This window comes from Scatophagus argus, chromosome 11 (genome assembly GCF_020382885.2).
Source record: "Scatophagus argus isolate fScaArg1 chromosome 11, fScaArg1.pri, whole genome shotgun sequence".
In the NCBI taxonomy this organism is placed as follows: Eukaryota; Metazoa; Chordata; class Actinopteri; family Scatophagidae; genus Scatophagus; species Scatophagus argus.
In genome coordinates, this window is record NC_058503.1 from 16216314 (window position 1) to 16229551 (window position 13238).

The 13238-nt window shown below is 40.0% G+C and overlaps 1 protein-coding gene across 3 annotated transcripts in view; it reads left to right on the forward strand.

The window, feature by feature from the left end:
* Positions 1-13238, forward strand: part of LOC124066929 (ephrin type-A receptor 6-like) — a 174716-nt gene that overhangs the window by 25669 nt on the left and 135809 nt on the right. The window contains exon 1 of one of the 3 annotated variants that reach the window (XM_046403799.1): positions 4342-5275. The exons of 1 other annotated variant lie outside the window; for it this stretch is intronic. In XM_046403799.1, the coding sequence (XP_046259755.1) occupies positions 5197-5275 (79 nt within the window). In that variant the 5' untranslated portion in view covers positions 4342-5196. Of the gene's footprint in view, positions 1-4341; positions 5276-13238 lie in introns of those variants that run through there. One more of the 3 variants, XM_046403802.1, reaches the window with a different exon arrangement.

The following is a 13238-nucleotide window of genomic DNA, read 5'->3' on the forward strand; positions in this document are numbered from 1 at the left end:
CAGCAGTCTAAGTCTATAGCAGCGTAACTAGAGACCAGCCTAGGCCAGCCCTAACTGTAAGCTTTGTCAAAAAGGAAAGTTTCAAGTCTACTCTTAAACGTAGAGAGGGTGTCCACCTCCCGGTCTGAATGCTCTTGCTCTTTATTCCACGTAAAGTGTTTCTGCAGTGTCTATCAACTACCCACTCACAAACTGAAATTAAAAAAAAAAAAAAAGATTAATTAATGGTTAGCTTAAATGTTTAAAACTTTATAATCTCAAACAAATGTAGCTGTCTTCAAATTACGATTTCCAATACACAAATGCAAATACCGTTAACATATATAAAGATGAACAATGTGTCTCCAAATACGAGCGCTGCACTGTTTCCTAATGCCAACCGCCATCTCACAGACATGGACTGAAATCCTGACGGTGACACATCTCGCCTATGGTTACAAAAGGCTACCAAAACATGGCCTTCATTTCTCTTAAAACTATGTTTTAGACTGTGGAGCTCAACACTACTGAACACCAAGTAGTTTGTACCTGCACTGTTCAGTTGCACAGAATGCTTTATAGAACACTTGGCTCCAGCCTGCCAAACTGTCCTTAGCTTTTGGGTGATTTGTTTGTGCTTGACAGGGCTTTATTAAAAGCTGCTATAATCGATAGCTGTGTAACAACATATTACATTACTGTGAAAACAATGAGACAATGTGGAAAGGGGTCACTCATAGTGATGAACCTACAGCGAATTGTCACTCAAAGTTGCGGCTCCCTTTAGTCTTACAGAGTCTTAGCCTCATCTGGCGTGTTTGCAGCAGGTAGCTGGAAAAACTCTAAAAGTCCACCACACATCAGCAAGACACAGTAAAAAGATTAGATGGTGAACATACTCTGTGGCTAAACAGACAGAATATTTTCCATCCAATATGTCCATTTCTAGGCTACATTTTTACCCTAATCAAATTGGGGCTGTTGGCCATCTTGTTTGCTTAAATACGCTTGGGAAAACAAAAGTAAAACCTTGGCTTAACTTTTTGTGTGGAAGAAGTTCCTGACTGAGTCACTGCACAGCATTGTGCGCATCCATGTATGTTCATGTTTAGGTTAAATCTCTCCACCGTGCATCAGCCTGCAGGGTCTGTGTTTACAGGCCAGGCGGCTCCATACAAACGCATCAGGTAAATCAAAAGCTGAGCTTGATTTTGAAAAATGAATTGGAAGACGACGTAGACTCTAAATTGCTGCAGGCAATTTTGAAGCAATCACAGTGTTGTGAAATTGTTTTTTGTTTTTTTTCCCACTGTCACCTTTTTTGTGTTGGGCTGTTTGAAAATATTCAATGTCATCTTCGCCTTGGGCAACAGAATGAAGCTTTACATAAATAACTGAGTGTTCCTTCAGGGCCAGTGCAATAATCAAAAATAGGAAAACAAATTTACTATTACAATACAAAACCTTTGAGTCTCAGTCGTTTATTGAGGACAGATGAAGTGCAACGTCTGACTCACCATGGAAGAAAAATATACTAAAATTTGTTAAATCATCAGTGAGTGAATGTCTGTATACTGCAGAAACATGTATAAAATTCACATATTGGCAAAACTGGCCCAATATTTTATAGTGTTTTTTCTTTAACTGTTACACTACAGTAGCAAGTAATTAACACAGAAATTTAGGACTTGATTATTATTATATATAATTATTATTAGTATTAGTAGTAGTACCACTATTGTATTATTGATTGAAATTTCATCTTTGCAAGTACCCACTTAAAAAGAACTGAAAATAGCTCAGACTTTTTATTACCCTTACTGTGTAAAGTCCTGTGGATGTACAAGCAGCTCCTTTTAGTATGATGGAGGTTTCTTTGCAGGTTCAACAGAAAGACCCTCCAGACGCTGTTGAAATACATTTTTGCTTCACTGCAATCGAATTATTTTATTATTACTTTGTCAATTAGTGTTATACTGCACAACAGCAGATTTTTGTTTGGTTTTTCATATTATTAACAACCAGGCCTTGTTTAAAATAATGTAAAATTAAGACTCAATAAATTCAAATATAAGCAGGCTTGACAACATTTATGATCTTACACTTTTATGAACACACTTATGTCTGTGAGTATATTAGCAAGTCAGCAGCAAACTCAAAAATGTACATTTCCATTTAGCAGTAACCCCAGGCAACAAATTGGGGGATCACCAGGATCATTAGGATTCGTCAAGTGGGAATGAATGTTTGTGCAAAATGTTCAAATCCATCAAGATAAAGATAATTTCACCTGATAAGTGAACACTGTGACCAGCTGTGTGCTACAGATGTGGGTACTATTGATACCTGGGACAAATTTCATGACAGTCCATTAGTAACTATTGAGTTCAAAAGTGTTCCAACTTCATGTTGGTGTTATGAAAACTCAGAGGTTCACCAAAGTCGTGAGGATTCATCCTCTACAGAACGTGAATGTCAGTACCAACCAACTGAACTGTAGACCAACATTGTCATCCCGTAAGCATCTCACTCACTAAGAGTGTGAAAAATACACCACCAACAACATACTGTAATGACCCCCGCAACAACTATGTTGAAGGCATTTGGGGTGACATTTTCCTTTAGCCCTAACTTTTTAACAGTTTGCATTCAGTCGACGTGTGGGGATGTTCTGTATGGGCTGGTACTTCATCATGAACAGGACATTAGTGGATCCATTAGCCCCATAAAGTCTCATTGTCTCTGTCAGTTGTGCTGATGTGGTCTCGTTCCAGCTCTTTGCTTGCGATGAGTACAGATGGACGGAGCTTGTTCTCTCTGGACATGGGGGAATCATAGCTCACTGTTAGGCACCCTATACACTACAGTCACACCTCATTGACCAAAATTACAGCAAAGGAAACCAAATCATTGCGAGGGGTGGCAGTAGAGTTTCTCCTCTCAACACATCTTTCACCTTCTACATTCCTCTGCAATATGTTCTGTTCTACATTTCTAATATTAGTGGGAATAGCATAAGAAGCATATTAACTAATAGATCGTGCATTCATTGGAAATGATAATCATAACGGCCAACATAGAAAAAAAATATTTCAGGGGAAAAAAAAACAAAGATCTGCCAACATTTAATAGATTAATGTTGACTTATAGAGACATAAATCAGAATAAGAATCAGAAGTCCTTTATTTATGCCTGAGGGGAAATTGTTCCTTCTCACAGACATTGCAATTTTCCTGACCAAGAAAATTAAAAGATAGGAGCAAATAGAAAAAATAAAATAAAATAAAATAAAATTATATATATAAAAAATAAAGCAGTGGCAATTGTGAAAGTGGCTAAAATATTTAATTCTGCATCAACATCAATCTTGAGTGCACACACTGTTACCACTAATCTAAAATTTCTACAACCTCGGCATTGGCTGAGAAATAGTATTTATCCATCTATTTATGACTGCAGTATATCTGCACAGTGACATTAATAGCTTGATCCATTTTAGAGTGTGTGGTCTTCCCCCAGCTACAACAGACACAAAGACGACTGTGGTCAATATATTCTACTCTACAACCCCTCCGTCCTCCAGTGTGTTTGTACGCTGGGCCACATAAAGTCAGCAGTCAGTTGGCAGCTTCTCTGAACTGTTTGGTGATTGGCTGGGAGCTAAGTGGTGGTGACGGATCGTGATGTTGATGTATTTACCCCCTCTGTGCTGACAGGAAGCTGTTCCTATGTCCTGATTGACTGGGTCTCATCACAGGAGCCAGCGTTGCTTTGTTTAACCCGGTCAGATTGGGGAGGGTTTGCTTACTCACTCGATGAGACGTCCATGAAGATGAGAGGAAGACCTTCCCTAATCTTGGCTGACATTGGCGGCTTGGCAAGCAGAGGAATTCACTGTTGCACTGCAAATGGATGGACGTGAAGCTACACTTCCTCTGAGACAAAGTTTGTTGAGCATACATGCTGAACAGAAGATGATTTTTTTTTTCCAGGAGCATTGTTCTTAAAACATTGTGGGAGTTCTCAAATATCAAAATCATCACGCTTGTTGGGGCTAAAAATCTTACATTAGGTAATTTCAGTGATTACATAGTAAGTGTGATCCAGTAAAATCACACCTTAAATTTGTGCATTATAACTTGATGTGAGGGCTTCCAACTGTAAATCAAAAATGTGCCCATAAATCACTGTGCTGTCAGTTATTATTTGTATGAGTGTTAGTATTCATTTTCTAGAGGACAGAGCTGGACTTTGTCTGCAGATTACATCATCACCACAGTGCGTCTGTTGTTCAGAATTACCGATTAAAACTAAGCTATTGATGCATTAAGTATTAACGAATAGACAATTCAGTTTGTAGTTTAGTTTATTACTTAATTCACACTAATCCACGCACAAGAAACTTCAGATAAGCTTCACCTTTTTTAACCCTGCCAACATTTTGCATTACATACTAACGGCTACCCCCAGCGTGCTCTCTCACAGGGGCTTCATCAGGTCAAACTCATCACGCAGGCACGCAGGTCTGTTTCACCATTTAGAGGTCCTTGTGGAAAAATTGTGGGACTTGAACCAATTAGATAACACACGTACACACACGCACATACGCCATTGCCTTGTCAGCTAACCCCCTCTAGTGCCGAGCACCCTGCACAGATGCGCACAGTCTCCCGCTGTAGCCGCTGCTTCAGTTTCTCCTCGGCTGCATCCCAGTCATTTCTCTATTCGCCGTCCTCATCTCGGAGCTACAGCGGACCGCACTGAAGACTGAGGGCTGCTTAGTCCGAGACACGCTGCCGTGCTTGCAACAGGATTTCTTAAGTCTGTCACGACTCTGTGCGCTACGGAGACCCACTAGACTGATAAGGACATTTCAATCTCAAACACAACGCGGTATCGGCGAGTGAAGTCCATGGGTCATCTAAAAGTTATTAGGAGCTAAGCGTTGTTCACCTTGTCTCAAATTTTTATTTCATTTAAGATATTTTTGCGACTTTGGGCAGAATCTGTCCGTTACGCGCCACCGCCGACGTTCCCTTGAAGTAAAGGATGGATGTCCTGTTGTTCCGTCACCCGGCAGTTCTCATCATCTGGGACCAAATGTAAGGACCAGGACTAGTGTACCGGTGTTTGTGTAGAGATCCAGCCGCGCTTTTCTCTGACCAGGTTACCTCTCGGCTAGATGTAACTGAGACAAGGCTAGATGTTGCCGCAGACATGAGTTTTGGAAACAGATTTTTCCTCGTTTCACTCTTTCTTGGAATTGTCCTCACTCGCTTCAGCCGTTGCAACCAAGGTGAGTTTCAGGATCTACTCTTCAGATACCTGGATGTTTTTGTAGCATATGTGTGTTGATAATATATGTAATGCTACTTATTTCTTCATTTTAAACCGACACTAAAGGATACATAAAGCACTGATAATTACTGTAAGAACCGATAAAGTCGCAGACCTCAGAAATGTAGTTACAGTAAATCAGTAAACTGATAACATGCCGGCACTTAAAACAAATCATCACTCAGAAAAACCCCTCACTACTCATATTCGAACATGAAGTCTGCAAAAAAAAAAAAAAGTTACAAATCTTTGTTTCAGTGAAATGAAATGGTGGTGCAGGATATTGACAACCTTCTTAGATAACAAATAAATCTGCTGCATGTTCCTGTTTATACATTTATGTTCATGTCATCACTTCAATCCAGATTCAGATTTAAAGTTTGTTATTTTCCTAGCAGAGTACAGGGGATTACCTCAGCTCAGTTTTTATGCCAACATGGAATCATTTAAGAAAATGAAAGATTTTACGGAAAGCAGCTGCTGAGATGACAACCCTAAGGCTTCTTTAATTACGCATTCTACATTATACACGCACAGACAGACACAGACCCAGCAGACACTATATCAGCCCCAGATTGAATCATTAAGTGGGTGACAGTGTGAGAATGTGTGTGCGTCAGTTGGAGAGTGTGTGTGTGTGTGTGAGAGAGAGAGAGTGCAGACTTGCTCGTCCGTGTGATGTGCGTTTTACGCACAGGCAGCAAAAGCTTCTGAACTGTGCACTTTTATGCTTCTGTACGTGCACACGTCTGTTTTGTGCCGTGTGCTTCAGTGTGCGTGTGTTTGTGTGTGTGTGTGTGTCTGATGTTTCTACATAAGGAAAAGCTCCTGCATCCTTCCTTTGCATATGCTTGCAGTTCACCAGTCTTTTCATGGGATTTGTGAGTTTGTGTGAGTGTGTGGGCATAGTCATGCACTTTTGTGTGTGTGTTCCACTGTGGCTCCACACACACACACACACACACACACAGCTACAGCATCAGTGAGGTTTAAAATAGTCTTATTGATTGTGCAGGACACAGTGGGATCTGCCCCCCAGGTTATATTTTATTGTTCTCTCAGTTCAATAAGAGTGATGCTACTCCCTGTTCTCCAGACAGCTGCTACATAACTGCCTCACTCTGTGTTTTTCTCTGCCACAGATTGAATGATTGAACTGATGTCTGCTTTCTATTGTACTTCAGTCTTTCATATAGACTGGTCTGGGACCTCAGCGGCACAATTGCAGTCGTCTTCTACCACAAAGTGGTGCAGCACTGAAAGGAAAGACTGATAATAACTCAAATAACAAAGAAAAGTGTCTCGTTAGGGACTGAGGCATAAATGTTTCCCGTCTTTGGCTTCTCAATGTTTTGCTTTGCCAAATTAATTTCCTGCTGCATGCAATGGCTTAGTGTCTTCACAGGCTTGATCGTTTGGGACAGTTAAGTGTTGGCTTTGCATGGTTATTGAGGAGATTCTAAAATGAACAGATGTGTGAATGCAGGAGTCTGCTGCTTTCCACCCAGTTCACATTGTGATCCAGCAAACCCATGACCATTAAAATAGAAACTGGTGAACACATTGCTTCTCCTGCTCAGCTACAGTACACTGTGTTATGTAGGTAGGCTGGGGACAAAACCAAACACCCTTGCGCAGAGGTGTTGCGGTGTAGTTTGATAGAGCTCCAAAAACTGGAGATTTCACAGAAAAAAAATGGCGAGATGTCAGCTGTTAGGAGAACAATAAAAAACAATCACTTTTTGCCTCTCGCCCCTGTGCCTCCTCTCAGAGCAACATATAAGACGATTTCTCACATCAACCCAATTGGGATTGCAGACAGTTATTAACAAAACTTTACTCACTCACTGCCAGGTTTGAACAAGCTTATTCTCCCCATCAGTGGATCTCTTTCCATAAGCTTTATTTTTATACATTTTTTCCCACGTCTCTCCCTGGTGAAGCTGGCAGCGGCTATATTTATTATAATGAGCATTCACAAATCTCATTTACTAACCCGATTTTTTGAGCCCTTGTAGAATTTTACCAGAGCAGAAAATTGCTTATACCCAGTAAATTGGGAGATGATGTCTTTGTTTCATACTTCCGATTTAGATTTTTTTTCCTGATAGAGATTCAGGCATGAAAAATCAGGACAGGAATGAAAGCACCACGTGTGAATGCTATTTTTGTTGGTCAAATGCATCCCACTGAGGCATTGTTTGATCTCTGAAAGCATGAAGCCAAAACTCAGAAGGATCTCGCAATTAAATCATCATAAAAAATAATGCAACTCATTGCATTGATTTATGTGGAGGGCTGATTAAAGCTTTTGCTCTCACTGGTACCACCCGCAGTGCACCAAGATCACCATCACTGCTGTAGATGAAGCAGATATTCACCAGCAGTGTGCTGTCAAGGAAAATCAATCAATCAGCCAACCCAGAGCAGCCACAAAAATGTTAACTCTGCACCTTTGACTTGCAAGCCACAGTGTGAGTTTTGTGTGTCGTGACCACGTGTGCATGGGAAGATGTTGTGTATACCCCCAAACAGTTCCTGTATTCATCCATTTGAAAACCACTACTGAGGATGAGTTTTGTTCAGATTTTTCTTAGTTGTATACACACACACACACACACATAGTTATATAGTTAAATACTCATAAGCTCTACTAGGTCTGTAAAATTTAGTTTTATCAATGTGAAACTTATCTCAATTTCTGCCTGATTTTTCCTAAGTGGAGCACCTGCTGCTACCTGTAATAAAAGGTCATTCCACGGAGGTTCCCTGCCTCGAGAGATTGAGATGACTGCAGGCTTGAGACTGTTAGACTGACTTCCTCAAAGGCATTCCAGTATTAAGATAATGGTAATTGAATTTTAGTGTATGTGAGCTTTATGGCCACCTGGTGAACAAGATCTAATTCGCACATGAGGAAAATAACTCCTAATAAATTCATGATTAGGCAAGCAAATATGCCTCAGTGAATGCTGCATAACTTTTTTTTTTCCTTTTCATGAACTAGCTTTGGCATTAAACAGACTGTACTCAGTATTGTTGCATAATTTAACAGCACCTTGTCCTTACTTACATATGCAGTATATTACCGGTGACCATTATGCACAGCATGCATCAAAGTTTCAGGCTGATACTGTATGCTTTTCAGGATGTTACGGGAATCAATTTACAGACACCTGGAAGTGGTTTAAGTTGACACTTTAGGTCCACCAACACAAGTGTTTTCACTTGTTTTTTTTTTTTTTAATTACAGCTTCTACTTTTAAGGACTTTGATTGGCTGGTTGTCGGTGTTCTTTTCATCTTTGTTTTTTTTTTAGCTTTGTATCATCGTTATCACTTCATGAATTCCAACCAGAGCAAAGGTCTAATTAGCCTGTGATGTGAAAACACCTGTATAGGTGTGCAGGTCTTTTAATTGAAGTTGAATTGACTGCAACACCAGTAATTTTTGCAGTTTGAAAAAAAATACCACATGCTAAAATTCGGGGAAAAAATACAAAATAAAACCAAGGAGCTGTTTGCTGTTCTGTATTCACTTGTCAAAACAATAGGATCCTGCAGGAAATCACTGTACAGACCTAGAAAATGCCTTGAAAACAGTCTGAAGTGTTATGGGACTATTGTGAAGTATCTGCTTGTAGTGTCATGGGCAAAACACTGCTGTTGCACTTTAGGGGTACTTCTAGCAACGTGCTTACGCTCAATATTGTAGCAGCACTTGATGCACTGTTGAATGGCTAAATCACATTGTTGGCAAGAATCCCCTTTACTAATCCCTCATTTAAAAACACTTACAGCCTATATCAGATCTAATCAACCACATTTGAAGATTTGCTTTGCTGGTATTTATTATGTCATTGAGCGTTTGATCTTGGTGAAGTGTGGAGACGTGTTGAAAATCCTGTCATGCCTGTCAGGTTGCCTCAGCTATGGATAGATTTCCATTTCACAGCATATCATCCCCTCATCTGCTGAGAGCCCAGCACCTTGTTTACACCGCTAAATGACAACGCACAATCCTCACTGAAATACTCACCAAAATCAATTTTCACAGGTCTCTGTTCATCAAACGTTGTTGTTTGACATTCAGCAAGACTCACTTTTCCCCAGGATGGGAATGTACGGAGTTGCAAATTGAAAGGTTTTGTTTGTGTTTGTGGACCGAAGGCTTGCTTTGCTTTTTGGACCACAGTCCTGGGAAAAACAAAACATGCAACAAAACCAGTGTCTCATTTTCAGTTCATGTAATTCTAATCCTCTATTTAAACTCAATGAGGTAGCGCTCATTTAGAATGAAGCTGAGTCACAGATAAGGTCGAGATAGATAGGACAGAAACAAATGAGGAAAAAAAAGAATAATCACTTTAAGAAAACAACAGTACAGTATTGACTTTTAGCGTGTGTTGAAGATCATTACAAGAATTTGGGCTGCAGAAAGAAAAACCAAATTCAGATCATGCTCAGGGACTGAGTGTCTAGTTAAAGTCCAGCATCACTGAGATGTAAGGTGGTAGCTTTCCAAGAGTTTTATAGATAAACAAATGCTGTTGTTCTTTTCTCCAAGAGAAGACCAACCCACCTCATGATACAGCATATAATAGTGACTACCATCGCAGTCACCAGTAATACATTGGGGCCAGAATAATAGACCAGATGAAGGAGTCGTATTTCTTACCGTTATTTATCCCCATTTTTCCTCCTAAAAAGGCTGATAGGAGAACTGCCTCCTCCTGGTTCTCTTTCTGTGAGGAAAAAACATTTTTAATGCGGTTTGCTGAAAAGATTTTCTAAATGGTGCCAAAATGTAAATTTCTTATCAAGCCAGATGTCATAACATTGTGTTGATATGCTAAAAATCCATATAATATTAAAGTTGTGTCATAATATTGAATGTTTTAAGAGCCTCACTTGATTGATGCCCCCCTTTTTCTCTTTGTTCTTGAACAAGACGAGAACGTACATAACGTTGACGGCTAGTGGCACTGTTGCCTAAATAATCAAAACTGCTCGCGGTTCTAATTTACATAATGTTACACTAGATGAGATTGTCTCTGGGCCTGTTGTTAGGATTGTAGTTATTTTGAGGTGTTTGTGTGGCCTGTGAGGGTTGTAGCCCAGACAGGAGATGTCATCATTCTACTGGAGCTCCATATATTTATGAGCTGGCCAGCTCATGTTCTATTTATATTGAAGCAGTGGAAGCCCTGAGGGACCCTCAGCTACAGGCAGGGGCTGTGGGTGCCTCACTGAAGGATAACTCTATGGAGGGATGGAGAAAGAGAGAGACAGAGCGGATGGATATGTAGATACACAGTTTTAGTGTCAACTGGGTACGCTGCTCAGTAGACATTTAACCAAAGCAGAATACACACACTCAGTCAAGTATCATAAAAAAGCTTGTACCTGTCATGTTTTTGAATAAATAAGCAGTTACTATGACTAGCTGAGAATTTTAACGCAAAAGCAGCAACATTTTGGTTGGTGGTCCTTCCTGCATAATGCTGCCTTTGTCAGGTCAGACTTGTAACTGTTATGTTGTCAGTGATAGTGTAAGCACAGCAGTTATTGTTTCAACTCAAAACAACTTTTTCTCTATTCACAAATCCAGAAAACCTCTACTGGTACACTGCAATTTAATGCTCTTTTTTGTGGCAACAGCTGATTCAAATAAATACCACCTAAAGCCTCATTGTCTTAACTCCTATATAGTTAGAAGCACAGCATTTTGACCAAACAGTGCAGTGTTCTCTGTGGGATACTTTTCCACACTTTCACCTAATGCACATCATCTGGTCTTTATTTATGGAAAAGTGAAGTGTGAAACAGCTCACTGCAGGGAGCGACAAAGCCAGCTCTCTGTGATTAAGCCATCCTCCACGGACTTTGCTGCTTACCTGCCCACAGTAGTCTAATGGTGTCCATTAACACCAAAAGCATTGCCAGCTCGTCCTCCAGCCTGGCAGTGGCACTGACATGACACAGACGTGGCAGTGGTGGGCAGAAAAAAGTCCCACAGAGACACTGGAACGCATCCAAACCAGCCAACATGAAGGAAATATTAAACTAAGCCTGCACAGCAGAGAAGACCGGATTAGAGGAAGAGTATGAAAGGATCAGCAGGAAGCCTTCTTTTGCTATGATGTACATAATGGTCAATCAATAGATTAATCTGCGACATTTGCATTTAAATCAGTGTCCATTTTCCCAAATTTATTTTAGATTTCTCTTCATTTTGTCTGAAGTAGGAGAAGAACTGAGCAGATGGCATGTGGTCTGATGAGAGTAGAGTTAAGGAAGAGCTTCACATGCTGAAACCCAAACTCTCAACAAAAAATAAGAGAAGGAAATGTTTAATGTTCATCCCACTAATGGATTTAGTGAAGCATTGAAGGCAGCACCAGTTTTGGGGTTCACAGTAACTTGAATAATTTATGATGTGTTTTGTTGTGTATTTTTGTGTCGCCCTGATTGTCTAAATGTTGTTTCAGAGCTCAACTCTAAAAGCCAAAATGCTTTCTGAAAATTAATAGATTTTACAGCCACTAAATATCATAATGTAAGGTTAGTCAGAAGCCTTATTCGGAAATAGTGATATTGACCTAAATTAATATTGATGAAGCCGTAGTTATGACTTCTAAACTTATAAATACTGTTTGTTTGTAGCAGATATTTCATCACCCACCACCTCCTTCTACTCAAAGAATCTGATGTTACCAATCATCAGCTGTCAGTCATGTAAAATACAGATTTTTGCATGTGACATTTTTGCAATCCTACCTTGAAATCTTAGTGAAACAGGCTGAAAATAGACTGTTTTCAGAAAAAAAGACAATATAGTAGAGCATTATTTTTTTTCCCTCCTCAGTAGTTGGTGGAAACCAAGAAACAGAACTAGAATGAGGGAAGTGGATTTAAATTCAGCAGGTGGATAGAGGCATAAGTCTGAATGAATGTTGCTCCATATTTTGCTGGATGTTGGTTTACTGTTTGTTCTGCTGCATCCAGTGGCCAAAGAGTACATGAAAGCCGCCGCATTAAGGTATTCATTTATTACCTGGTGGAGATCATGTGTTTAGTTTGTGTGTGTCAGGCCACAGTCAATCTGACGTGCTACCGGACACATCATTTCTGACTGTATGCTCACAGAACTCTCATAGTTGAAGTGATTTGCATATTTTTGAAAAACTTGTTTTCTTCACTGCTCTTTTACCATTCAGTGCTCCTCACTCATCGCTCCTCTCAGCCGGCTGGTAGGGGCATCTGGTGATCAATAAACTGCTTCAGTTTGGAATTTTGTTTGTGCTTGAGACAACTTATGTCACGGTCACAATCATGAAAATTTTTTTTAAGTTCATATACTGTTTATATTACCTTTTTGACATTTTGAAAGATATATTGCACATCATCCAGCAGTTATTACAATAGAAAGTCCGATATTTGTTCAAACAGAAGCACAAAGTCACATAATAAGGATGAATTTCCTTTTTCTTTTCCTTTTCATCATTTTTACATACTTTTGTCTGCTGTATTACCACAATGGTGCTGTGAGCATCAACCTGTATTGTTTTCCTGTCTTGTATTTGTTGACTCTGACAAGACACCCATATCCCGGGTTGTTTCCTCAACTCTCGGATGATGTGACACAGCTGTTTGGCTTGATCCAAAGCAGGTGTTACATTGTGCCACTTCAGTGTATCCTGTACCAGCTTTTTGGTAGATGAGTGTAAGTAGTGGAGCATTTCTTTGTGTGTGACAGACACATACATGCGCACACAATAAAAACCTCAGCGAGAAGATGCTTGGACAACCTCTGTCAGTCAGGCTACATCGAGGTGTACAGGCTCATAACTGGGGAACAGACAGACTCTGCTTCCCTTGATGCTGTCAGACTACATTCACAGAAATCACCTTTCTTGTGCC